Source organism: Alexandromys fortis, unplaced genomic scaffold, assembly GCF_014885135.2.
Source record: "Alexandromys fortis isolate MF-2015 unplaced genomic scaffold, M_Fortis_MF-2015_v1.1 scaffold_0, whole genome shotgun sequence".
Lineage (NCBI taxonomy): Eukaryota > Metazoa > Chordata > Mammalia > Rodentia > Cricetidae > Alexandromys > Alexandromys fortis.
The window spans coordinates 27,956,943-27,984,763 of record NW_026067949.1 but is presented as its reverse complement, the minus strand read 5'-3'; the positions used below and the strand labels follow the sequence as shown (position 1 = coordinate 27,984,763).

Genomic DNA, 27,821 nt, shown 5'->3' with positions numbered 1-27,821 from the left:
TTTTCTTGACTATCTCCCACTTTAGTAAACATACTCCAAGGGCTTCTCCTTTGATTTAACTGAATCTTATAAAAATATAGAAACAGGAAGTAATGATTTTAGAGTTGAAAGTTCACAGAACTCCACTCTTTCGTTGTCTCACTTCCATCAACTTGTTCATGTTGAAAGTAGAAAGACCCGAGCTCTAGAACACTGAGAATCATGGTCTATCATCAGCCTTATGTCCAAGAAGGAACCCAGAATTAACGCTTTGAAATCTGTATTAGCCCAAAGTTCAAGGCCATATTCAAAGCACATGGAAGGGTAAAGAGAAGATATTGTAGACATCAATTATCTTAAGATAATGTTCTTAATTTAGATGCTCAAAATGAACCAACAGAGCAATGACTGACACATGTTTATGTGCTCCAATATCTGTGAGAAAAAAATAGAATGACTCACATCTGACTTTTAGGAGATTAAAACAACCAAATTCAGGTGTATGCATTGGTTGTTTTCTGATAAGGCTAGAGACATTAGAAAGGATTTCCTACTTTTTTGCTTTCCTAACTCAAGTTCTCTTATCAGTTACCAAAAGAAACAACACATTACAAATGGCATAACTGACCTCAATGCTTCATTAAGCCTGCTTTCTGGGAAGAGATTTTTTTATGCTGATAAGTGTAACTGTAGTGACAAGGGGCAACAAATCAAAGAATGTCTAAACTTCTTGATTCTTTTTTATAAATAGTTATTTACTGTGTGTCTGTGTTTTGCTGGAGACTGAATCCAAGGCCCTGTGCTTATTTAGACAACTATCCTATCAATGAACCCCCTTCTCTCTCTTTGATTTTTGACATTTTTTTCAAACATGCTTGTTTGAACCTCTGGTTTTCTTTCTCAATCACCGTGCCATATACTGATGTGAAATTCCCCTCTGTATGCTACGAATATTTTTTATTATCATTGGTTAATAGAGAAGCTGCTTCAGCCTATAGCAGGGCAGAATATAGCCTAGGCTGGAAGAGAGAGAGAGAGAGAGAGAGAGAGAGAGAGAGAGAGAGAGAGAGAGAGAGAGAGAGAGAGAGAGAATAGGCAGAGTCAGAGAGACACCACGTAGTCTGGAGTCTGACGCCAGATCCTTATAACTAAGCCACAGGCTCATGCTGATACACAGATGAATAGAAATGGGTTAATTTAGATGTAAGAGCTAGCTAGAAATATGCCTGAGACATTGGCCAAACATTGGTGTAATCAATATAGTTTTTATGTGATTATTCATGTTCGATCAGTGGGGAAATGAATAAGCAGTCTTTATTTACAAATGGCACCAGCATGGGGAAACTACATTCACGTAAAACCTGAGAGAGCTTGGGAAGGGATTCTAGAAATAAAAGAACAAAGCTAAGCATGACTTCTTGGTAGCTGCATCTTTTCTGATAAACTCTGTTTGCTGGCAGCAATCAGAGGCATGGGTCCTTTGAGAAGTCTTCCTGACTCAGTATTAATGGAAAAAAGTTGCACAGCTTCTTAAAGTTCTAGCTTCCTGGTTCATGCTAGCAGAACTAACTCTGGCTCTCTCAGGAGGTCCTGCACTTAAATGGGGCCTGTGAGCAGTGTGTCACGAATTGCTTAATGGCAACATACACCCATTGCATCTCTGGAGATGGCGTGGTGTGCATAACTTGCAGAGGCAAGGAACATACCTCTGTCATATTGGATGGGGCAAAGCAAACAGGCAGGGCCATGAAGTTGGTCCTAGCCACACCCACTTAGCAATAAAAAAAAAAAGTGCTCCGGGTGAGAAAAGGATTTCAGATACACAATAGGACAGATTCATACATAAAAGACCTCTAAATGAGACACAGTGTTGGATAAATATACGAGGCTTAGGAGAGAGAGGAAAAAGAGTATAGGCAGTTATAAAAAGAAATAGATTCAAAATTAAATTAAGCCTTTAAAGAGATAGTAAAAGTAATGTAAAAGAGTACAGACAGTCATAGATTAAAGGAGTAAAGAAAAATAAGCCACAAAAGATGGAAAACACACAGAGTCTGAAGTATGCATATTATTGTGTTTTCTTTAAACTTTTTGACTGCAGAGAGATATATAATTGTGGGGCTGCTAAACTAAACCTATATGTGTGTGTGTGTGTGTATTTTAAAGATATATGTATTTTAAAGGTATCTTGATCTTGACTTCAAAATTTGAGTCTAAGGATATGTTACCTTGGAAAAGAGGTTCTGCTTTTGATTCTACAGAGGATGGGAAGCTGTGTTCCTTCCAGGACAATGATGACTACTCCCTGCAACTTTCTTGAGGATTTATTCTGCTTTTTTTGGTTTTTATTTCTGTTTTTAAAGAGGGGCTGGGCATTTCTTTTTAATTAAAAAAAAGGGAGGAAGAAGAAGAAGAAGAAGAGGAAGAGGAAGAGGAAGAGGAAGAGGAAGAGGAAAAAGAAGAAGAAGAGTTGGGGAGATGGCACAGTAGTTAAAATGCTTTTCACACAATCCTGAGGACAAGCATTCAGAATGTCAGTTGGGGGTGGCAGCCCACCTGTGATTCCCATGCCCAAGAGGCAGAGATAGGGAGGGAATCCTAGGAGCAGGCTGGCTAGCTGGACCAAACGTGCAGGTGGGTTCAAGCGAGAGACCTTGCCTCAATCGATAAGATGGAGAGAGACTGAAAAAAAAGTTCTGACCTTGGGTCTCCAGATGCCTGTGCACATACTTGTGTAAACATGCAGGCACACCTGTGTATCCCCACATATGCAGACACACCCAGACACACATATACATGCGGGATGAATAAATGGATAAATGAAAATTCATTGTTTTTGCCCATCAGTCTTAAGTGATTTCCCCAAGATCTTCTACATTCATTTTCATTAATTTAGTTAAGTCTCAAAGCTGAGAATTCCCACCTTTTTTTTTTTCCTACAATGTATTTTCAACCACTTCAACCTCACCTTCTTTCTGGATGCAACATTGCCCTAGCACCTCCTGTACAAGGTACCTTTTTTTGGTCAGATTTCCCTTTCAAGTCTTGTTGAGCCCAGAGTTGAGCTTCACTGCTGGCTAAGTAAACTAGGCAAACCGGTGGGGCAGCAGAAGCTGATGGTGTGCTTAGGCATGGTTGCTGTGAGTTGGGGCCAGAAGAACTAAATACTGGTTTCAGGGCAGAGTGGGCTACAGAGGGAGACACTAGCTAAAAATAAAAACAATCTGAAATGAAAGAAAGAAAATGCCACATAGGATTGGTAGGCCTACTAACACCCCTCACTCATCACGAAGGCCAGGATGATTCTATAGAGTGGTTGTCTTTTGAAAGAGTCCTTCACTCTCTTTGCTAAACTACACCCCAGCACCCACTTGTGAGATCACCCACTTGTGAGATGCTAACAGAGCACCCATTTAGGATTGAAATAGGAATCCACATGGTAGGACTGTAGGAGGAAAGGGATGGATTCTGCCAATGGAATGTAGGGGTAGAGGCAGCAAACATTCAATGAAGGGTTTAGTATAGGATCTAAGTGGTGCTTAACACATGAATAGGAATGACCTGGTGGAAAAACAAAGGCAGGGACTCTAGCTAAATAGACTTTCAAGGTTTTAAAGGAGACGGTGGCCAGATCAGGCCTGTAACAAACCTAAAAGCACTGAGTAATCCAGATACTTGAGTGCGAAAGATACTTCCAAGTGAGACCTGTTACTATGCAGATGTGGCGCACGGACACACTTCCAGGTGAGACCTGCTACTGGGCAGATGTGGTTCATGGACACACTTCTAGCTGAGACCTGTTATGGGCAGATGTGGCGCATGGACATTATATGCTGAGTCATCTACTTTATTTAAAAATCTTGTTTTTTTTTTTTTTTTTTTTTTGAGACAAGGACTCGCTATGTAGCTCTAGCTGTCAGGAACTCACTATATAAATCAGGGTGGCCTCGAATTCAGAGATTGCCCAACTCTGCCTCCAGGTACTGGGATTAAAGGCATGTGCTGCCATGTCTGTCTATGATCAAAATCATAACCTAGCCGGGTGGTGGTGACACGTGATTTTAATCGCAGCACTCAGGAGGCAGAGGCAGGTGGATCTCAGTGAGTTCAAGCCAGTCTGGTCTACAAAGGGAGTTCCAGGACAGCCAGGACGGTTACACAGAGAAACCCTGTTTTGAAAAAAAACCAAAAACCAAAACAAATGAAAAATCCTAGTCTAGTCTAAAAAGAAAAATGCTTTCACCCAAACGTCTAGAATAATGTTTAATGAAACAAAAGAATTGGGGCTGAGGCCTGCCTGTTGACACATACTGTTAACCATTAGACATGGGTTTTTCTTCAAACTACAAATAGACATTAAAATAAAAACAGAGCCAACATCTTACATGCTCTAATGTTACAGTGTGGAATCCAGGGTTTCCAGGTCAAGAACTATAAAAGCAACTTTACAGAAATAACTTAAAATTACACACACACACACACACACACACACACACACACACACACAGAGGGGGGCTCAGAGGAGCCCTGTCCACACTATCTGCCGTCCTTGTTCTAAAAGAATGTTAAAAAGTTCACAGTTACAAACTCAGAGCTTTTACTGGTCATTGTAACCTAAAGGGTAGAATCTAGAATATACTTTCAACAGTTGCCTTCAATTGCTGGACAAGCAGAGCTGAGAAAGAGGCTACCTACCAGTCCTGAGTCTGATGGCAGTTCCCAGCCTGATACAGCTTTGCCTAACACATACTTGCATTGACTCTGTCTCTGAATACTTCACCCAGGGTATAATGTTAAATGCACGGTCTTAATTGCATTGCCTGTCACCTAGATGACACATTTACTGAACCCAAACCCAATGCAGGGAGAGAAAAATATTACTTTATTTATTCATTTGTTTGACAAAATGATGCTTTTAAAAGTGACACTTATTAAGTTTCCATAAATAAAATTTTATTTCAAATACTCTCAAGAAGGTCATGGCTAAAGGAGCCTGACAATAGGCCTTCTATATTTTCTATTTTTTATGACTCTTTTATTATGAAGCCATCAGTGATGTGCCCCATACACTCTAGGCAGATGATTTTGAGAGGTACTCCTTAATCTCTTGTTTGCAAATGAATCTACTCCTGTCATTAGTAGATGGCCTTTATGAGAATTTTAGAAAAATGTCTCTTCAATACAATTTTATTAAACTAGCCTTAACAAGTGCTAAGACAGAGACTCACCTTTCTTAGGTTCTTGATTTATAGTTTTTACTAAGTGTCTTTTAATTCCTTTTGAATGAACAAAAGTGAATTTAAATGGTTGGAGGGTAAACCTCAATCCTCAACTTGATGAAATGGAGAGTCACCTAGGAGATAAGCTCCCAGGCACACCAGCAGGTGAGTATCTTCATTAAGGACGTGGGAATACCACTTTAACTGTGGGCAGAACCATTCCCTGGGCAGAAATCCTAGGTGATCAAACATGGCGAAAGCAGGCTGGGGACTAGCATTTCCTGCTTTCTGTTTCTGCTTGTACATAACCAGTTTCGTCATGCCCTGCCGCCTTGATTTCCTTGACTATAACTTTGAACTTTGAGCTGAAGTAAACACTTTGTCTGGTAACTTGCTTTTGTTAGACAGTTTTTATCATAGCATCAAGAAAAAGACCAAGACAAATGATTACAGTGCTTTTGTGTGGTTTTAGCACTTAGTACCTGCGGTAACTTTCCCTCATGCATCCTGGGCATGACAGATAAATAGCTTTGTTTACTATTAAGAACACCAGGAGATGTATGTTTGGCTTCCTCAGCTTAGGTTCTGAAGATACTGATGTCACAGTCAACGCTCAAGTCTGGTTTACACTTGACCTCTGGTAACATCCATATCTGAAGACCCCAGTTTCCTGAGCTGTTGGGGAAAAAAAGAAAGAAAGAAGAAATCTAATTGCTTGTAACTAAAGAACCCAGTTCTTGTTTCTTCCTGTTCTGCTCCATAATTTGCAAAAATGTCAACAGAGGGGCTGTCTTAGAAAACGTATCATACAGATCTAAACATTCTTCATAACTCTATAGGGAGAAGTTTCCTTATTCTTGGCTTTAAACCTTGACTTAAAATTTTCCTGACAGTAGTGTTTATAATGTGCTTTGAGTTTGGAGGATTTCTTCCACTTAGCTCGATGTTCTTCTGTTCCTGTTCACCTATGTTATGGATGCTTAACCCAGTTGCAGACCCTGTTTTCCTTGACCCATCAAAGACCCTTATCTCTGATGACCCTGACAGAGAGTCTGGATGACATTATGTGATAATTGCTCTATTTTTCATCCCTGAAACTTAGCTAGTTTAAAAAAGTACAAGGGACACAAAACAGAGTTATGCTGCCTTACTATTTTGAATGGTTTACAATGACTGTTTTGAATTATGTATTTTCAAGTCACTTGTTTCTTTGATGAATTATTATAGCATTACAATGAAACCAGATGTCCACATGTAGCTTATAAATCTTTAAAAAAAACACTTATGTCTACGTGTTTCCTTATTTTGTCTTGTATTTGAAATAATGTGCCTGGATGTTACACAGCTTGACAATATTTAGTTCAATATCTGATATCTTAATAATGGGTAGTAGCATCTACTCTATTATAATTAATACAGAATAAGTTCATATCTATTAAGAGCACAAAACAATACATCCCATGACTCTGTGCTACTTCACTGAAAGTGCCGCTGTTGATAAAATGTTATAGCATACATGTATACTGTCTGTGGTACTACTTGACCTATGAGAAAAACCTCCCCTACTATATTATAATTTCTTCGTTTGGGAGACAGTTTACAATAATCTTTGTCAAAATGTAATATAAAAATTAGATAATAGTGCTGGAGAGATCTCTCAGTGGTTAATAGCACTGGCTACTCTTCCAGAAGACCCAGGTTTAATTCCCAGCACCCACATGGCAGCTTACAACTGCGTAGTTCCAAGGGATCCAACACCCTCACATAAACATACACATAAGCAAAACACTATGCACATAAAATAAAATAATAAATCTTTAAAAAGAATTAGATAATAACTATAAGGATGAGGTACCTTTACTCTCCAATGGGAAAATGGTAAATTGGCAGAAACCAGAAACTATATACTTAAAGATATCAGCTTGAAAACTGATATTTGCTGGTTCAAACCAAAAATACATAGAACCAGAAAAAAAAATCATAAGCAAGAAATACCTCAGTAATTCTGGGAAGAAATCAAAATAAGTCTTTCCAAATTCCAACAAATCCATGGTGTAGCTACAAATATTCTCCATACCGCTGGTCTCCCTAGACTGGTTTCTCTCCACCTACCTGGTCCTGCTCACTAGCTCCTGCAGATACTTATGAAATAACCGCTCTGAGGCTTAATATTAATTACACACTCTTTGGCCTATTAGCTGGGCTTCTTTTTTTCTTTCTTCTTTTCTCTTCCTTCCTTCCTTCCTTCCTTCCTTCCTTCCTTCCTTCCTTCCTTCCTTCCTTCCTTCCTTCCTTCCTTTTTTTCTTTTTTCGGTTTATGGAGACAGGGTTTCTCTGCAGCTTTGGAGCCTGTCCTGGAACTAGCTCTTGTAGACCAGGCTGGCCTCGAACTCACAGAGATCTGCTTGCCTCTACCTCCTGAGTGCTGGGATTAAAGGCATGTGCCACTACCACCTGGCTTGGCTCAGGTTTCTTATCGGCTAACTCTTACATCTTAAGTTAACCCATTTCCATTAATCTGTCTATTGCCAAGGGGCTGTGGCCTACCAGTACGGCAGCTACATGGCATCTCTCTGACTCTGCCTATAAATATCTCTTCCAGCCTGGCTATATTCTGCCCTGCCATAGGCCAAGACAGGCTTATTCACTGGCCAATAAAAGCAACACATATACAGAAGGCCATCTCACATCACATTGGTTAATTCTGTACACGTACAGACTTCTCCCTGTACTCAAACACCAGGCTTCTGAGGAGAGAAAGGGCGTTACATTAAAATGCTTCTCACCAATATACTAAGCATCCAGAAGGATTCCTCAGGCCAGCACAGCATGGCCACTGTGGGCAGTTCCCCACAATTAGTACAGATTGGAGACATGAACCAGGAGGTGGAGGTCCATTTCAATGAGTAAGAGAACATGAAAGGGGCTGGAGAGATGGCTCAGAGGTTAAGATCACCGACTGCTCTTCCAGAGGTCCTGAGTTCAATTCCCAGTAACCATATGGTGGCTCACAACCATCTGTAATGAGATCTGGTGCCCTCTTCTGGTCTGAAGGTATACATGCAGGAAGAACCCTGTATACATAATTAATAAACAAGTCTTTAAAAAAAAGAGAGAGAACATGGAAGAAGTTTCCTTTCTCGTTTTTTCATCTATGGCAGGGCAGGCACACAAATCTGCCCTTTTTTTTTTTTTTTTGTTTTGTTTTCATCTCTGGAAGTGGCTCTTTTACCAGCTTTCCTTTCCAGTCGTCTCAAGGACCTCACTTGGCTGCTAAAGTTGATCACTGTGGCATTTCCTTGGCAGCCTTTCAGGGCAGCCAGACCAGTCGCCATGCTTTGTAATTACCCATTCACTTGACTTTTGACCATGTTTCCTTAATCTTCTCTGGCCTGACTTCCCCTTTGCCTCTGGCCTCCAGCCTTCATTTTTGTCGAGCGTCTTTACCAAACATATAATTATATTTTCCACGCCCCTTAGAGATGTAAACAAGGTCTCACATCAGTTTTACAGTTAGATGTGTCTCCCAGCCATGTCTGAAATTTTGTCACTGGAGATAGCAGCTCTGTGAGCCTTAATGTTGTTCTAAGTTACCCAAGTGCTTCTTGTCACAGTGGCATGAGAAAGCAGACGTTTCTTTGGTGTGAAGTCAATTAATAAACACAAATGGCCTCTGTTCTCCTAACTCCAACAGAGCTCCTGGCCTTCACTTCAGTAGAACTGAGTTTTCACTGAGTTCCAGCCTCCCTCTGCTATTGGCAGGGTCTTGAACAGGCTGCTTTGGCTACTTAATCTTGTCCAGTGACATTTTTACTTATTACAAAATAATAATTTATTTTGATGCTTTCAATTTTCTGCCTGAAATGAACATGCTTATTTCACAATCATTCTTTAAATGGGTATCAGAAAGAAGTCAACGGGATCAGTAATTTAAACTCTCTCTCTCTCTCTCTCTCTCTCTCTCTCTCTCTCTCTCTCTGTCTCTCTCTCTCTCTGTGAATATTTATACTATGGTATGAATATGGAGATCATAGGACAACTTGAAAGAGTTGATTCTCTCCTTCTGCTAAGACTATGTTCTCAATTCCAACCACTCACTAAATATCAACTGGAGAATGTAAAAACCTACTGCCCCGTTCCATACACAGAAACTGTGAATTCATTTGTCCAGAGATGAACTAGTCATAAGGATTTCAGAACTCCTTGACTGATGCTAATTTGCAGGGGTCTGAATCACCGCCTGAGATTCTCTGAGTTTGTTTTTATTAAATCAACTCTTCTGTTTCTGGATTCAGTAAGCATTTTCTGGGAAACCACTTCTTGGCAGACACTGCCTTATTACTAAAGTGAATGTGGCACAGTCTCTGCTACACAAGGAGATGTGAAAACAACGGGCAGGCAAAATATTCATGCCGCAATGCAAATAAAGACAACAATAAAAATTCATCCGAAGTGCAACAGAAACAGGTGAGTCATCGATTGAAATTCTCTGGGGATTATGTCTGACTTCATTAGGCTAATGTGTGTGCACAGCAAATGCCGTAAGAGGATTCTTGGTAAAATAAACAATAGGAACAAATCCCAGGGATCAGAAAACCACCATTGTCACCTCAAGGCCTCTGGTGGTGGCGCTGTTGTCGCCACCACTGTGACCTCATTGGCCTAGGTTGACCAGACTTCTAGGAAAGGACTCACATTTATTGTCAACATTTTCATTTTTTTCTGAAAATCTGTGTCCAAATCAATGCATGTCAACACCGATTTATCTGGAAGGAACAAAGGGTATTTTGCAGTAACAACAAAATACCTAATATGGCTGATCTAGAGAAAAGGACACAACCATTGTTCCTAATTTTGAGACAAGGTCTCCTGTGGGTGTTGATCTGGCTGTCTACACTTTCAAAGTTCTAGGATTACAGATGTGCCTGGGTATAGCTAACTCATTTTGAAAGTCTTTCAAATCCTTCAGCGTGCGTAAGGACACAGGGACAGCAGTTAACTGAATATTTATTTATTTATTTGGCTTTTTGAGACAGGGTTTCTCTGTAGATTTGGAGCCTATCCTGGAACTAGCTCTTTTAGACCAGGCTGGCCTTGAACTCAGAGATCCCTCTGCCTCTGCCTCTTGAGTGCTGAGATTAAAGATATACACTACCTCGGCCTGGCCTAGTCAACTGAATTTTTGATTGCATTAGTGTATAAATTTACATAGTCTTGCCAAACTATTCTAGAAATGATAGGTTGCATGACACATAAATTACAAAGCTACTTAAGAAAACCAAAGTGTAGCAGACTGAATGTTAAAAATCAATTGCTCGACAAGTGCCTGGTTGACTTATGTGCTTTTTTAATTAAGGGGCACTGGCTGGAATCTTAACAGCTCGCATATGTGGAGGCTCTCAGCACGGTGGTCACAAGGGGTGCCCCAGAGGAGGGTGGCCTCACATCCACAGAACCTTCACAGAAAGACTGATGAGCCCTTGACATGCCGTAGACAACCCTGGGGATATGACATGTGCTACCTCTTAAATCTAAAGTGACGGCTCACTCAAGTGTTTCATTTTAACAGAACCATTTTAGGGAGTTTAGAGTTGCTGTCTTTAGTGCTAATGCTGACATAACTAACCCTTCTGTGCTGTCTCCAGAGGCCTTTGAAAATCAAAGATCTTTTTGGGCCAGATCTCAGGTGCCTTAAGCTACAAGAATATTTTAAAACAGAAACTAGGGAAATAGGAAATGTTAATAGTCCTTAATTGCATATCAATTCCCAAAACAAAGACAGCCGGTTTACTAAGCCCACCCACTGGGATGGAATGATGTATCCACACACCTAGTGGATTTCTTAGAGGAGACCAACTCTGTCTCGGTTTATACAGACAGGATAAAACCAGTGTCTTCCTCATCTTCTCCAACTGGCCACCAATAACTCCTCTTAATGCAGTAGAACCAACGTCAAGGTAGCAAATCTCTCATGTGGTTGCGAGATAATAATTAAATGATTTTGAACTTTAAATCCCTATCTTTTCAATAGTCTATGAATGAAAATTATTGTATTTAGACTACAGCTAACTCTATGTATGTATTTCAACATATCAAAGTAAGGTGAACAAATTTGTCTTCCAGCCACAGCAGAACCTGAAGGACAGGCTTGAACGAAGAATATGAATGTTGAAACTCCAGTCTTTTAAAATTATTCTTTTACATTTTTTAAATTATTCTCTTAAGTTTTTTTAAAAAACCAAATAAAAATTAAAAATTAAATGTTTCTTCTTTGTACCTGGAACTTTTGTCAGAAACCCTACTGACTGTAGCTAAGGTCAGGTCATAGACAGTAAAAGCCAGAAGCCACAGAGTTTAGGGGAAGCCGAAAACTACCTTCTGAAGGCATTACAATTCAACTTGTACTGATGAGGGACGCAGGCAATCCCTCTGGAGCAGGAAGCTCTAGCTATTTCCTAACTCTTGTCCAGGAGTTTCTCTGAAGCAATTACAAGGGCATGTCACCTAGGAAATCAGAGAAACTAACCTTCTTGTGTAATCGATAGGAAAGGCCGCTTTCTTCTTTATCCTGATGCACTCGTGGAGTGGAAGCAGCCATTGTATTATCCCAGTTTAAAACAGATCATTACAGGCACTATTCTATTTTGTTTCATTCAGTTTTATGTTCATTGAGCACCATTCAGACCCATAGTTCAGCTTACTACAGAGTTGAATTATCAAGGAGCGCCCCAGGGAGGAATGTTCCAATCCTGGACTGCTGTGGTTTCTCAGTTAGTCTGCTTTTGGCCATAAAGAGTCAGTCTTTTCTGGGTGAAATAATAAAATCAAGACTTGCCGGGCCGTGGTGGTGCATGCCTTTAATCCCAGCACTCCGGAGGCAGAGGCAGGCGGATCTCTGTGAGTTCGAGACCAGCCTGGTCTACAGAGCTAGTTCCAGGACAGGCTCCAAAGCCACAGAGAAACCCTGTCTCAAAAAATGCTGTGGATCTGTTTTTTCCTGTAATAGATGGGAATTAGCACACCCTTGAGGCTGACTAAATAGTTCTACCTCCTTAGATAACTTTTAGAAATTATATTATCTATCTTCCTAACTTTATCTCTCTATCTATCTATCTATCTATCTATCTATCTATCTATCTATCTATCATCTATCTATCCATCCATCCATCTGAGACAGGGTCTCTCTATATAGCCTTGGATATCCTGGAATTCATACTTAGTGCCATGAACTCAATGAGATCCACCTGCCTCTGCCTCACAAATGCTGGGATTAAAGGAGTGTGTCACCATGCCTGGCTAGAATTACACTTTTTTTTTGGCTTTTCAAGACAGGGTTTTTTTTTGTTTGTTTTTTTAAGATTTATTTATTATGTATACAACATTCTACCTCAATGTATGCCCGCATGCCAGAAGAGGGCACCAGATATCATTACAGATGGTTGTGAGCCACCATGTGGTTGCTGGGAATTGAACTGATATCTCCAGCCCTAAAATTACACTTTTTAATTTAACCTGATTGTGGTGATATTTTGAAAAGAGCTTGATTGGCTTGCTTATTACCTTGTCATCCACCCCCATACAAATCAACAGATGTGTATAGCAGGGACACTTTAGTTGGAGCCCAGTGAGATCTTTGGCTTGTAGCTGTAAACAGTATTGATGAATCCTCGATTAGAAATATTATCTTTAGGGAAAAGGTCCAACAGAGCTGAGTGGTCAGGATGTGTAATTTCATCAAGGACCAGACTATTGGGGGATATTCAATTACACTGTGAACCCTGAGTTTGCATTTGTGTTATTGAAGTAAAATTAACCCTGGGTCAGGAGGCTGAGTTAGCAACTAGTGGACAGAAAGCAAGCATAGAGCATCAGAGGACATCTGGGAGAGATAGAGATGGACCGGATGTAGTAGGGAGGGATTTTAAGTGGCATGTCTGTCTTTTTCTGTCTTGACAGAGCAGAAGAACAGCCCTTTCGGGAGACATCAATAAGTAGAGAAGGTTAGCTAGGTGCTACTTAACCTCTTTGAGTTAGCAGGTTTTCACCCCAGTGTCTGAGTCTCGAGTTTTATTTATAAATAGAGATTTAGTTAAAGCTACCTTTAGCAGCAGCGACAGGACCAGTGCCTGTGGGAACAGAACCATCACCAGGCTGCTGCCTGAGTGGCTGGGCCACTGTCAAAGAAATAGGCCATTAACTGTGGAGTCCTAATTGCTGGCTGAAATAGCAGTAGATTAAGGTGCAGTCACTGTGTTGAAGTTAAAACATCAGGTCCCAGAATGTAAGGAGGCTTTCCTGCTGTTTGACCAGAGTAGTGATGGCAAAATCCTGTACAGCCAACATGGGGACGTGACGAGGGCCCTGGGCCAGAACCCTACCAGGGCCGAGGTGGCCAAGGTCCTGGGGAACCCCAAGTGTGCTGAGATGAGTGTAAAGGGCTGGTCTTTGAGCACTTCCTGTATACGTGGCAGACTGTGGCCAGGAACAAGGACCAAGGAACTAATGAGGATTATGTTGAAGGCCTTTGTATGTTGACGGGAAGGAATGGTACCATCATGGGTACTGAAATCTGTCATGTCCATGTCGCATTGGGTGAGGAGATGGCAGAGGAAGAAGTAGAGATGCTGATGGCAGGGCATGAAAACACAATGGCTGTATCAATTATAAAGAGCTTGGTGGGATGGTACCGAATAGTTGAAGTCACTCCTATATCCTAAGCCTATGTGTGCCTTGCCTGGTATGAGTTCTCTGTGGCCCCAGAGACTTCCTGGGCTCCCCTTTCACAGTACCTTGCCTATCAGGTCTCTTTTGGATGTTTGCCTTCACCAAATAAATTTGCTTTCACCCATACCACTCCGTGAAAGAGGCACAGCACATATATATTCATGTCAAATTCTGTTCTTTTTCTTCCTGGAAGCACAGCTAGAGGTTCCCTACAGAATCCACAGAGATGGATTCTTCTGACAGGATGCTGGGAGGAGCAGTGTGCAGCATGGTCTAGGTCAGGCACGTAGAAACTTCCTGTATGCTGTTTTTGTCATTTATTTTCCCTATCCAGGTCTCCATGGACAGAACCTGGAGGTCTTAGAGAACAGAAGGGCTACCCTTGCACCCATATATCAATTAGACCTCTGTGTAAGGAAGAAGTAAACAGAGAATATGTCAAACTGATACGTTTTTGTTTTACCTTTTTAAAGATAACTAACTTGCTCTGACTCACACAGAAGTTGTATAAGGAATGGGAGTCCCCTTAACATTATCTGAAGAGAGACAGTTGGCTTGGTGGTGTCAGAATGATGGAAAGCAAGGGGCTCCTGTTCTTTAGTGACTGACAACTTGGAAGACAGACTCTGTGGCAAATGAGATCTAGGAAATAGGTTGGAAAACATATCAGTGTAAGTGGTTGTTAATGGAGACACTGCAGGAAGGACACAGGGAAGTTCACATGAGATTTAGCTATTTTTTCTTGCTATTGTTTCAGTGCTGGGACCTTGAATATGGTAGACAAGCATTCCTCCACTGACCTGTATTCCAGCTTGTCTTTGGCTGGTTTGAAAGCAAAAATTAAAAAAAATCAATATAATCATAATTTATCAATGATGTATGTGTGTATATTTATATAATTTTTCTGAAACAGGGCTATACTCTTAGGACTAGACTGGCTTCAGACTGTGACAGTCTCCCTATTTCCCAAGTGCTGGGATCACACACATAAGTCACCCTATCTGGTTTATCATATTTAAGCTCTTTCAAACAAGATTTTGATAGGAAAATCCAGAAAAAACAAAAGAGAATTTAGATCATATACAATCCTCCAAATGAATGACAACTATTGCTAACAGTTTGTGGATTCGTTTTCCCAGGAATCCACATACTATTCACTTATACACAACATAAACCAGCATCAAACAGTGCAGAGACTTGGAACTCCCTTACCCAATGACTCTATCTACTTATTATATGGATCTATTTCAATTTTAATTAAGCTTATCATGATTTGTTAAGCTTATGATTGACTACTCATTATGTGTTGTTATAAACTGAGACCAATCTTAAAGCCAAACATTTAATTCCAACATATTGCTGGAACAGGAATGTCTGAGTCAAATGATGAATGTATTTTTACAATAATCCACAAAAATGTACTTGCTTTCTGACAGCAGTGTGAAAATAAATATTATATTTAATTTAGAAAGACCTTCAAAACGTTTCTCTGCTTTACCCCCTAACACCCGTCTCCCAGAGTGTTAACATGTAAAAACTGCATACCAGACCATGTCAGTAGGCTGTGTAAAATCCCTTCTCATGTGTCTGTGTCTTCACCACGACCCCTGCCTTGTTCACTGTGGTTCACACACACACATTTCCAGACACAGTATTGAAGAATTCTGGCTTCTCGTTCAGGGCCTCTGCACTCAGCTGGCAGTCCTTTTTGTCCCGCATACTCTTCTCTCTTCCTCATCTCTTGTATCAACGCTGCTTCTAGGCATGATGCTCCCTTACAGATCTGAAGCATAATTTTTACTTTCTTTCTCTCTTAGATCACTCTTTCACATTCTGAAGAGATTTGTCAACAGACAATCTTATCTTACCTGCTCATAGGTTAGGCACCTCTCCTATTCTGTGTTCACGTACAACTGCTATGATCAGACACATTACAGGATCTCATGCATGGTGGATGTTTCACCAAGAATTGTGGAAGAAGAGAAGGAAGGAAGGGCTTACCCAAAGTTTTGTGCAGGAAACTCTACCCCAAAATGACAAACAACTAAACAATAAAACAACAACAACAACAACAACCGAAAACAAGCAACCAAACCCAGGAAGGAGCTCGATAAAGAGGAAGCTTGCATTCCAGTTTTTGCTCAGAACAGTCAGGGTTACCTAGGCTCTTCCCTCTGTCTCCCAGCTGTGACCCCTTGTCTACATCTGTCCAGCACTGTGAGGTAGACTGGATGGATGGAGAGGCAGACCACAGTACCAAGGCAGAGACTTCCAGCACTTGACCTAGCAGCATAGATAACAAGATTCTTTTCTGGAAGTTGCTTTTCCTTGGCCATATATAGGCAGGGAAGGAAGCCACTTGGAAAGATATCTTAGCATGTTCTATGTGCCGGGTTGGGTCTTATTTAAACAATGTTACACATATAAACTTAAAACAAGCCCTGTAAAGTCTACACTGTCATTGTCGATCATGAGAGATAGGGTGGTGAACTAGCTTGCCATTGTTATACAGATTATAACGGTAACAATGATTACCAGAGCTGGACTAAACTTTAACTCCAGAGTCTGCATTTTAAGTCCTTCTCATAAAAAAGGTTAGGGAGATAGAGGCCAGAATACACCTAGCAGGAATAAAATCAGAGAGACAGTTAAGGTTTTGAGATGCTTCAGGGATTGGTTTGTCTTCAAGCCTGATAACCAAGGTTCAGTCCTCAGGACTCTAGAAGGAAGAAATCAGTTCCTATAACTTGTCCTCAATCCCACCTCCAACACACTTTAAAAACTTTAAAACAAAAAAGTCAAAAGTTAAAAGAAATCTGATGCCTTAGATTACATATACGAGGACAAGCTATTACTACAGAAAAGACAGTTATTAAGGGTTCTTTCCTCTCAATTTTATGTGATATTTTAAAATCAGTTTCTGTTGGAAGTTCAATTTTGTTAAGTCATATCCCAAAGGTCGAATTCTTCTTGGTGGGCAGTGTTGCTTGAAAGAAAAGTCTGGATCTAATTTTTGTTACCCTTTATGTCATGGTGCATATGCCATTTTGCACTATGAACTCATGTTGCATGGCTGCAGGGAAGTCATTGCCTGTGTGCCTTCCTTTATGCAGGCACAGCACAAGTTCTCTACTTAAACTCTGCCACTATTACCTACGTGACGTTTCCTCCACAAAGGCTGACTCCTCTTTAATGTAGGAAAATTAGTGACCGCATAGGGTTGCCATGGATATTAGTAGGGCAAAATAAATCAAGTGTTTGCCATTTATTACATGGTTGACAAGCACTTGCCTCACAGGTTACACTATATAAAATTCAGCTTCCATAGGCAACATTGCCCATCACTGGATTTAGTAACACACACAGATTTCCAGGCAGCAATTTATCTTAACGGTGTCTGGGGACTCCCTATCCACGGTGCTTTAATTGAACTCAGGACCTTTGGAAGAGCAGGCAATGCTCTTAACCACTGAGCCATCTCTCCAGCCCCGGAGGTTGATCTTGAAAGGGCTACTGAGTCATTTTTCTCGGAATAGGAATAGTTTACAGTTCGGATAGTTGCTTTGTCTTCTTCTCTGGTGTGCCTCAGCACTTTCCAACACTGCCGTCCTTAACGTTACAAATCACACTGCAAACCTTTCTTTCTAATCGTATGACGCCTTTGCATGGCAGGGCTCACTCTATCATGGATAGCACTGGATTAAAATTACAGCTGAAAGAATTCGGAGAATAACAGAAAGGCATTATGAATTTCAGGCTTAGTCCCGTGGTAAATGTGTGGGTGTAGACAAGGATTTCAATTGACATCAGATTGTTTTTGTTACTTAACTTGGGTAATGAGTTTTTGAGTTGCCTGATAAAATAGAGCTGACCCGGTTAAATAGGAATTTCAGATAAAAAAAATTAAACTTTTAGCTTAAGCGTATGTCATGCAGTATTTTGGACATATTTAAAACATTATTTGTCGTTCACCTGATTTTTCACATTTAAATTAATTAAAAATATGCTTTGTCATTTTATGAGCTCCATCTTGGACCGCGTTTGTTGTTTGCAAACGGAGAATAAACTAATCTTCGTAGGATTAAAAAAATATAACTTTAATTTGCCTTTGAGGTCAAAATCTTTTAGTAAGAGCTTGTTGGATCTTTTGGGAAAGGGCCCTGGGCTGGCACAAATACAAACTGCGGCTACCCTTACTCATCTATTTTCTGCAGCGTGAAAAATGTTCATGAGATCGGTCTCTGATCACAGTCGCAACCGAGCTGAGGTCTGTAAATCTTCCTCCAAATAAAGAATAGGTTTGTTGGAGACGTTCTCCCAAGCGGGGAAAGACTGGCTCTGTCTTGCCTACAGGGAAAACCTCGGCAGAGGATCTGCGCAGGCGGACAAGGACTTTGCGAAGGCGCGCCGGCTCCGCCCCCTGGTAGGTCACGTGGGCGAGCCCTAGCTTCAGCCTTTGGTCCGGGTCTGTCACGTGACCGGGGTCCCCGGTTCTCCTGGGATGGAGGCGGAAGAGGGGACGCCGTTGTGGCGGCTGCAGAAGCTGCCTCCGGAGCGGGGCGCCCCGGTGAGGGCTCGTGGGGAGAGCTTGGGAGGGCGGGGTTGGGACGTCTAGTCCTGGGCTCCTGGGGACAGAGTGGCGGCCCAGGGACTTTGCGCGCGACCCGGGGTTGCCCCTGGCCTGGGTGTGTGGGGTCGCCTTGCATCTAGAAAGCCGTGGTGGTGCAGCCCTTGGTCTGTTGCACTCGCGAGTGGGTCATTCATGCTTGAGGTCAGACCTCCCGAACGCCACCCGTGAACCGTTTTAGTGTGGTAGAGAGGATGCGGTGAGACCCTTGGCGGGTCCGTCTCCTGGTGGGCGGCTGGAACCAACTCCAAACTGGAAAACAACCGGCCACCAACTTTTCTTAGAGTGGCTAAGAGGTGACTGCAGCCGCTGAAAACACACCCACTCACAAAGTCAAGCTTGTGGGGACCCGGGACTAACAGTCACGCTTTCCCTGTAGCATACCCTGGGTCCAGACTCCCGTGAAAGTGTTTGGTGGTGGCACCCAGTCTTTACCCGCGCCAAACTTCTTTTCTAAGTCTAAGCCCTCTTTTCCAAACTGCTCAGGTTGTAATGGGGATAGTGTAGGTGAGGTTGAAAGAAATTTAACTTCACTTTTCTTTGATTTTACAAATGAGGGCGGTGATGTTAGCCTCAGGTTTGAGGAATTTGCTGGAGGTTTCCAGCGAGCCAGGGCCAAAGCTGAAGCCCACGCTCTGACCTATGGACCAAGTCTCTGAACTTCCACGCCTGCTGTCGTCCCTTTCAGAGATGGTCAAAATTTTCTCCAGTCAATGACCGTGATCCCCGAATCTTTGAGTGGAGCCAGCCATCTCCTTTGCCAGCCTCCGCCTTCTGCCACAGCTGCGGAGAATTCCGTGTTTGGGGTCAGCTCCTTTTTCCCTGCTTTGGTTCCTCCCTGGCCTGGTTTTGTTTGGGTGGTGCCACCCTTCGTACCCAGCCACTAGATCTAGAAAATCATTCTTGGACCCTCCCGCTTCCTTGACCTAGTTACCTTTTCTGTCACCACAATCTCTGAGTCTCCCAATATTTTGGCAAAATCTTGGAAAAATAATGTCAACACGGAATGAAAGTTGAGCACATATTAACGCCTTGGCTCTTTTCTGCTGTCTGCAAGGCCTCCTCCCGTGATTTGGTCCCTTCTCACCTTTTCAAAAGTCTTGTGCCCTTTGATGATCCTTCCCAATCTCTCAGCAGCTGCAGTTCCCAAACCTGCAGTGTGGTTTTGGTTTTCCTTTCAGTCCTCTGTATGCTCATGGCTGGTGGCTGCCAACGCCTGGCAGCTTCTCATCCTTTTCACAGAACCCTTTCCTTGCTTCTTTGCCCTTGCTTTCTGTTGCTGGTGGTATGGAGTGAAGAGGATGCTGAGGAGGAAAGGATGGTCAGGGCTTTCTCAGAGCAGCGGAGTGCGTGGGAGTGTGAGTGGAGGCACAGCAGAGTCAAGTCTGTAGAGCGCCAGTGGGAGGCTTGGATGTGAACGTCAGACTTGGGTTATTGGGGTAGAAATGATGCCTTAGGACCGCGAAGGAAAACTTTTTAATGTAATATTTTCTATTCAGGGATTCTGGGGAAAAAAACCAACAGCAGTTCATCATTAATGTTATTTTAGTTTCGAAAGGTATAGACAGCATCGCGGAGAGTGGAGTCTAGCTGGCTTTGGAAGCTTATACCTGTAATCCCAGCGCTTGGGAGGCGGAGGCAGGAGGATTGTCATAAATTTAAGATGAGCTTAGACCACAGAAATGAGACTTTAATCTCAGGCAACAATAAAATAAAAAAAAAACCCAACAAACAAAAACAAAGCAACCCCCCCAAACCAAATAAAACAAAACGATTCTCCAAACAACAAATAAAACAAAATACAAGATGAAAAAAAACCCAACCATAAATCTTAAAAATTGTTACCTTTCGGTCTCAACTGGCTTTACAAAACGGGCGATTCTGCAAGGAAGAGACGTCTGTCTTGTCATCTACTTTAAAGTGCTTTTGTTTCCTTTTCGTCCCCAGCTTCTTCACAAAATCATTGATGGCATGTGTGGCCGAGCCTATCCCGCCCACCAGGATTATCACAGTGTTTGGGAGTCTGCCGAATGGAAGCAAGTTCTGGAAGATGTTACCACATTTTTCAAAGCTGTAGTTGGCAAAAACTTTTCAGATGAAGAGGTGACTTCACTCCTGATCTCTTTACCCAATAATAAGCACTACCCTGAGTTTTTTAAATTTATTTATTAAAAAAAAAAACCTTTTCTCATTTTACATACCGATTCCTGTTCCCACTCCCTCTTCTTTCCCCACTCCCTCACCCCCATTCACTCCTTAGAGAGGGTAAGGCTTTCCATGGGGAGTCAACAAGTCTAGCACATTGCTTTGAGGCAGGACCAAGGCCCTCCCCACTATCTAGGCTGAGCAAGGTATCCCACCAAGGAGAATGGGTTTCAGAAAGTCAGTAGGAACAGTAGGGATAAATCCCAGTGCCTCTGCCAGTGGCCCCACGGTCTATCCTGGCCATAGACCTGTCACCCACATTCTGAGCACCTAGTTTGGTCCTATGCTGGTTCCTTCCCTGTCCGGCCAGAGATGGTGAGTTCCCATCAGCTCAGGTCAGCTGTTTCAGTGGGTGTTCCCATCATGGTCTTGACCTCTTTGCTCATAGTCTCCTCCCACTCTTCAACTGGACTTTGGGAGCTCAGCCCAGTGCTCTCCTGTGGATTTCATTGCTTCTAGGGGAGGGCTCCGCGCAGGCCTTACACCTGAAACATGTAATTATGAGTGAGTGCAATTCTGAATTGAATTTTTGGGGCCTTTGTGGTTTTGTTTTAGTTGTTTTTTTCTCCCACTGTAACACATTTAAAAGTATACAGAAGAAAGCAGGATGCTAAAGAGCCTTCATGTTCTGGTTTCTGGGAGTAGACAGTTAACAGTGGACCTCATGGGCTGTGGCTTTTCAACATATCAAGAATTGTTTGTGCATATTTATGTGAGTTGTTTACCAGACGATATTCTGGACCTGCATTTCTTTGACTATATTCATTGAATCTTCATCCCTTATTTTCTTACTCTCCTAGTGGGGCTTTTGGGGAACCGAAGTTAATGAATCCAGTTTCCTAGTATTTCTTTCAATGCTTAGTGTTATCGGTGCTGTATTGAAAAAGTAAGAAGGTATCTTGTAGGTTTTCTCGTGGAGGCTCGATTGTTTTAGCTTCTCTAATCTCTCAGATAGGTTTTGAATTAATAATTTTGTGTGGGACAAGGGCCATCTCAGTTTCTTCTGCTTAGTATCTCGTTGGCTGAGTGCCATCTTGTGGAATGCCTGTCCTTCCTCACAAGGCTACTGTACAGCCTTGGTCATACGTCAGGTGGTCACGTGTGGGGTCTGTCTCTGGACTCTTCCATTATTCTCTGTGGCAGTTTTTGGCGTTTCTACACTGTTTTAATTAGCACAGCATTAAAGATACGCTGCATCAATCCTTGATGCCAGCTGGGAGAAGACCTGCAGCATCATGCTTCCTCAAGGTTGCTTTGTCTCTTCTTGGTTCTTTCTGTCTTCGTATTCACTTTAGAATCAGCTTGTCAGTTTGGATTTTCATATGGCTTACACTGAATCTCGAGATTATGTGGGGAGAGCTGGCAGCTTTAGTTAGCTTCCTAGCCTGTGCACAAAGGCTAGGGCTCATGGTGTAGACTGGCTTTCTTTTCTCTCTATTGTTTATATACATGTATATTTGTTTTGTTTCGTTTAGTTTTTTTTTTTTTTTTTGAGACAGTGTTACTCTGTGTAGCTCTGACTGCCCTATATCTCGCTCTGTAGAGCAGGCTGGCCTTGAACTCACAGAGATACACTTGCCTCTGCCTCTCAGAGTGCTGGGATAAAAGGCAAGTGCCACCACTGCCCACTATGTTTTATGATTTTAATATAGAAGTCTTGCAAATATTTGGTTATATTTCTGAAAGATGCAGTTTTTAGTACACTTTAATTTTATTCTTTAGTTGTTTTTTGTTAGGATGTAGAAGTTGTTGAACTTTTATATTCTTTTCTATGTCTAATACTTTTCTTAGTTTACTTAGTGTGTATATTGTACATATGTGATACACACAGACACACTTTATTTTAAACAAAAAATTGTGGTAGTAGACCTATCTCCCACACACCTTAGGGAAAAAAATTACTAATTTACCTTTTAGTCATTAGCTGCATGATTTTATAGACATTAATTAGTAGATTGAAGAAGTTTCTTTCCAACTTTACTGACTTTTTCCCCCCATTTTTTCTGAGACAGAATTTCTCTGTGTAATAGCCCTAACTGTCCTGGAACTCACTTTGTAGACTGGGCTGGCTTTGAACTCACAGAGATCTGTCTGCCTCTGTCTCCCCTCATGCTAGGATTGAAGGCGTGCGGCACCACACCCAGTTGACTTTTTGTTTTTTAATCATCAATGGCTATTACATTTTATCAGCTTTTTTTTTCTGAATTATTTCCCCTTATTTTGTTAATGTGTTGATTATTTTTGGATGTTAAACTAAGCTTGCATTGCCATGATAAATCCAGTTTGGTCATGAAGTATTACTCTTTTTCCTGTGTGCATTTGTTGGATGACCCAGTGTCTTGCCTAGTTTTTGGATCTCTATTTGAGTGACACTGGCCTGTGAATTTTTTCCTATGATACTCTTGCTAAGTTCTTTGGTTTTAATCTGTGTTTGTAGAGTGACTTTGGGAAGGTTTTTGTTTTTCTCTTGTCCTTTGGAAGAGTTTTTGCACCATTGATTTTCTTTGTTTAATGGCATCGAATTGCTTAATTTTTATATCGGGAAAAAATTTATCTCATTCACTTTTATTTAACCACCCAGTTGTCAGAAGTACAGACTGTTAATGTAGTCTTTGAATGACTCAGTGTATGGTTTACTGTATACATTTGAAACTGCTATGTGTTTTGAAGTTGTTGGGTATGGTTTGTATATGTTGTATCATTTGATTAAGTGGAAGTTAATATTTTTATGTTCTGAGATGTACTAATGCTTTCTGTGAGTTTCTCAGTAGCTGGAAACTGTTAGTATCTCTGAGAATATGTGCTTTCTTCTGTAGGATTTTGTTGGGCGGTGGCGGCACACGCCTTTCATCCCAGCGTGTGGGAGGCAGAGTTGTGCTGCATCGTCTGGTTTGAAGCAGTGCAGCAGACACACACGGGTTTAGGACTTGCAGATTTCTCCTCAGTTTCTCCTCCTATTTCTTGGAAAACTCCTTGCTGTTAGGGCTGCGGTACACTGTGCACTCGCTAGCTTTGTCAGTGAGTCCCTCTCTTTCCTTCTGACTGGCAGGAACTTGTTAAGACTCGTCTGGGTGCTCATCCTCAGCCCACGCTCTTTGTAGTTAGTAAAGGATCTCTTCTTCATTGTACTGCCGTTTAAGACGCGTGTGGGAAGAGGGTGGGCACGTGTTTACAGTGGAGCCGAAGGTCCCTTTCTCTCTCCTGACCATCTGCGGGTGTTTCCACAGACACGCCAGCAGTTGAGCCAACTGAATTCATGTCATCAAGAAGCTGTTATGAAATGCTTGAAGAGTAGGAAAAGCGAGATCAAGCAGGTCCTGCTAGGAGAAATAGTTGGTATTTCTTGTGCGCAGCTACAGGATTTTGATTGGCAGTTAAAGGTAAGAATCTAGTTATTTATATGTTTTTGTGTGTAGTGTTTAAATATACTTAATCTTTTAAAATAAAAATGCCTACAATTTGTAATTTTGAGACCGCATTGTTCCAAGGTAATAGCAAAGCTTATATAAATTACCGGTTTTGTATTAACTTGGGCATCAAGAGCATTCTAAGCAACCAAACTGTGTGTGGTGCCATCATCCTGATTTTTCCTAGACCCATCAATCAGACATGGAGGTGTGTGTATATAGTGTATGGCCTTGATAAGAGTCTTCTAGATGCCGCAGCTTTCTCAAAGTGTATGTCATCATAAAGTACAGTTTGGAAAACCTTGTGGAAAGAGAGTGAGAGGGTCGTGCTGAGTGGAGAGAGAACAGTTTCAGAACAGCTTTCTGTTCTTTTAAGGTACCTAACTAGTAGAGAAAAAACAGATAACATTCTCTTCCTTGAGTTTAGCATGGTCTTAGATCCAGAAAGTGCTTCATTTTTCGGTGGATTAAGAGAACAAAAGGAATAACCACTTGTAGACAGAGTTGTCTTAGCTGAGGAAATGGGCCTTGGGGTTCTGTTGTGACTCAGTCATGTTTAAGATTTTTTTTTAATTAATGTGCTTATTGTATTAACACAAAGCTCGAAGTGTAGGGAGTATGCCATACAGCCAAAATTTGAAATGATTCTGTACCTGTTACACTGATGGGCCAAGATAAAAAGCAGTTAATCCGCGCTAAACTAAATGAAAGGTTTTCATTTAAACATGTAACATTACATAAGTATGGATGATAGGGGAGAGATGCTAGTCTAGCGTTCATGAAGGATATTTAGTTGTTTATCAAATTGTCGCTTAACTGATACGGCTTCAGGCTTACATTTTGTCAGGAGACATGCTGAGCTTTCGGGCAAGCTCCTATGGATGCTATTTTCAGCTATGTAGTCTTTTGTATTAATTTGATAATCCCTTTAGTTCTGGTTGCCAGACTTAAATATTTAAACAAATAGGACCCCTACCAGAAAAGAATGACTGGAAATTTAAAATTATGCTTTGTGAAATTTCTTTGAGACACTGGAGACCGTGTGCCTTTAAAAGATCAGGCCGGTTGCAGATCCTGTAATTATGATCAGAAGACTAGATGTCCTGTGGGTGTGATATCTTGATTCTATATTCATCAGCAGTTTGATAGCCAATCAAGAATTAAGTTGCTTAATTTCTAAGAGTTTCTGAGTGTTTTTCATCTTTTATACATGAACTGCCATCTTGGAATCTCTAGCGGTTCTGGTTCAGGACACTTTCAGGACTTCTGAGTTTCTATAGGTATGAACCTGAAGAACGTGTCTTGTTTAGCCAAACTCTGCTTTTGGACAAGGTGCTGGCTCCTTTCTTGCTGCCCACTTCCTGTATTTGTTCTGTCTCCTTTCCTTTCTCCTTCTAGTCTTTGAATGTGTGTTTAATTTATCGTTCCTCTTTCCCAGTGTTTACAGGCAAACAGGGACAATGTGCTCTCACCAAACTCAGCTACTTGTGCGTACAACTTACTGTTTATCGTCTTTCTCACCTGCAACAGCTCGCGCTTTCTAGTGACAAGATCGCCACTTTACAGATGCCATTTTTAACCCTTCATCTGGATGTGAAGGAGAACGGCGAAGTGAAACCATACTCCATTGAAATGAGTAAAGAGGAGCTACAGAATCTAATCAGTTCCTTGGAGGCAGCCAATAAGGTGTGTGCTTGAACTGAGTCCTGTGCTTTCCATGCTCAGGTGTCAGTGGGCCCTTGGGTAGGAGGAGTAGAATTCCGGCAGGGTTTTAATGCATCTCATTTTACCGATACTTTAGATCAAGCACAGAAAATACGATGTTGGGATGTTGCTGAGATGTTTAATTCTACTTTAAATGTTGAATTAATTATGACTTACAGTATTCAATTACCAAGTTCTAAATTAATTATCTAATTATTTCTGAAACAAAAGCAGTACTGTTACAACCATAGTTTTTTGTTTTCCTCCAGTATTTATTAAACTTAAAAGTGAAATATTTACCCTGAGACCATGACGTTAGTTGATTCTCAAGTTTCTCTAATTAATAAAAAAAAAACTTCATTATTCTAAGAAAAGAAATGTCTTATTTGGATGGACAGATGTTAGACAATTGCTTCTGTAATGTTCTGGTGTGGGGGTGAACTGTAACTGTAGTTACAGCAAAATGAAGCTGAGATGTGATAGAACTAGTCAGTCTCCAAATGCTCACATTGGCAGAGCCGTGTCTCAACTCCAGCCTTCAGTCCCAGTGTATGTGAGAAAACAGGCTTTAAACAGCAGGGACTGGCGGGAGGAAGCTGTCAGGATTTGTTTGTTACTGGGCAGCGTTTCTCAAGAGGGCTAGTCGTAGGGTTTGGCTCCCAGGTGTTGTTGACCCCCTCCCTGGCTGCTAATCCTGTGTTAGATCCTCTGGCCCTCTTAAGCCCTGAAACATCCCGTTCTTCCCACCCTCCACAGTTGTTCACATTTTAATTTTGCCTGCACGGCTGATTCTCATGTCCAGCAAGGAAGCCTGTTGGCCTTTGGATGAAGTTGTGTGTGAGAACTGGGTGTGGTAGTGCCTGGTATTGGTGCTGAGGACCGAGAGCAGCAATCTTGGCTGGCAGGGGCTGTGAGCCCCTGCCCTCATTTGCCTGTTGCTCTTCTTAGCCATCTTCAGAGTTTACCTAGCAGATAGCAGCTTCATTCCAGTCTACTGATATTGCTTCTCCCTGTTTGTGTTTTAAGGTGGTCCTGCAGTTAAAATAACTGGAAACGGTGAATTTCAGTGGTCATGTTTCACTGCTGCACCGTGGCGAGCGAATGCTGTGTTCAAGGGTGGATGCTACAGCAGGCCGAGCAGGAAGCATTGCTGAGATTACAGAGATGGAAATCTGTCAGCAGCCCTATAGCACAGGAAATTGTATGGCTGATAGGGAATGCATAAAATAAAAGATGAAAAGGCTGACGTCTCAGTTTGTGTTTTCACAATGATTGGTTTGTCTCATTTATTAAATATTTGAGAAATCTTTCTAATAATCCTTTATCAAACAGTAAAAATAAGTTCTAGAGTAATGTAAACACACAAAACTCAGACATACAGGACCGTTGCTTAAATGTGATTAGCAAGGCATGCATTATGAATAAATAACATGATATTGGAAAATAATGTTTTAAAGCATGCATAAGCTGCATATGTAACTCAGGAGGTTGCATGTCATTTCATGTTTCAAAGAAGGGATTCTCAGTTGCAAAGTTTCAAACAAAAGCTTGTTATCAGATATGAACAAGAAAACATTGAAAATTTGTGTGAATAATTTGGGATTTAAGAATTTTAGGAACTAAAACTATAAGAAATGAAAATAATATTGTTCTTCCTGCACGTCCCGACCTGCTCGGGAGACTATGGTCTGAGAAAAAGAGGAAGCTCTCCTTGATTGTGTAGTGTACATATTGTTACTCATAGACAATTGTGTTTTTATACATTCTTAATATGGAATTTGAGCTTTTGGATGGGATCGCATTAACTGTAACACAAGCCATTTTTCATATCAGCTACCTTTAAAAATCCGCATTCTGAGCGATTAAAAGTGTCTGGTTTTATCTTTATGTGTTGCTTGATTTCAGTGACTTCCTGTGTACCGTAGTGGTTGGTATGCCATTAACTGGTCCCTGCTG

General features: G+C 41.4%; 1 protein-coding gene and 1 pseudogene across 2 annotated transcripts; both read left to right on the top strand.

The window, feature by feature from the left end:
* Positions 1-12,919: 12,919 nt before the first annotated feature.
* Positions 12,920-13,896, top strand: LOC126506266 (myosin light polypeptide 6-like; annotated as a pseudogene).
* A 4,475-nt stretch (positions 13,897-18,371) lies between these two features.
* Positions 18,372-27,108, top strand: Commd8 (COMM domain containing 8). Of its 2 annotated transcripts, XM_050149566.1 has the most exons (5): positions 18,372-18,489; positions 20,497-20,652; positions 23,982-24,134; positions 25,692-25,847; positions 26,892-27,108. In XM_050149566.1, exons 1-5 carry the CDS (start codon positions 18,424-18,426, stop codon positions 26,910-26,912), a joined length of 552 nt encoding a protein of 183 aa, XP_050005523.1. In that variant the 5' UTR covers positions 18,372-18,423; the 3' UTR covers positions 26,913-27,108. The 2 variants fall into 2 exon arrangements, with proteins under 2 accessions (XP_050005523.1, XP_050005525.1); XM_050149568.1 differs by lacking the exon at positions 20,497-20,652 and having other exon boundaries at positions 18,409-18,489.
* The last annotated feature ends 713 nt before the right edge of the window (positions 27,109-27,821 follow it).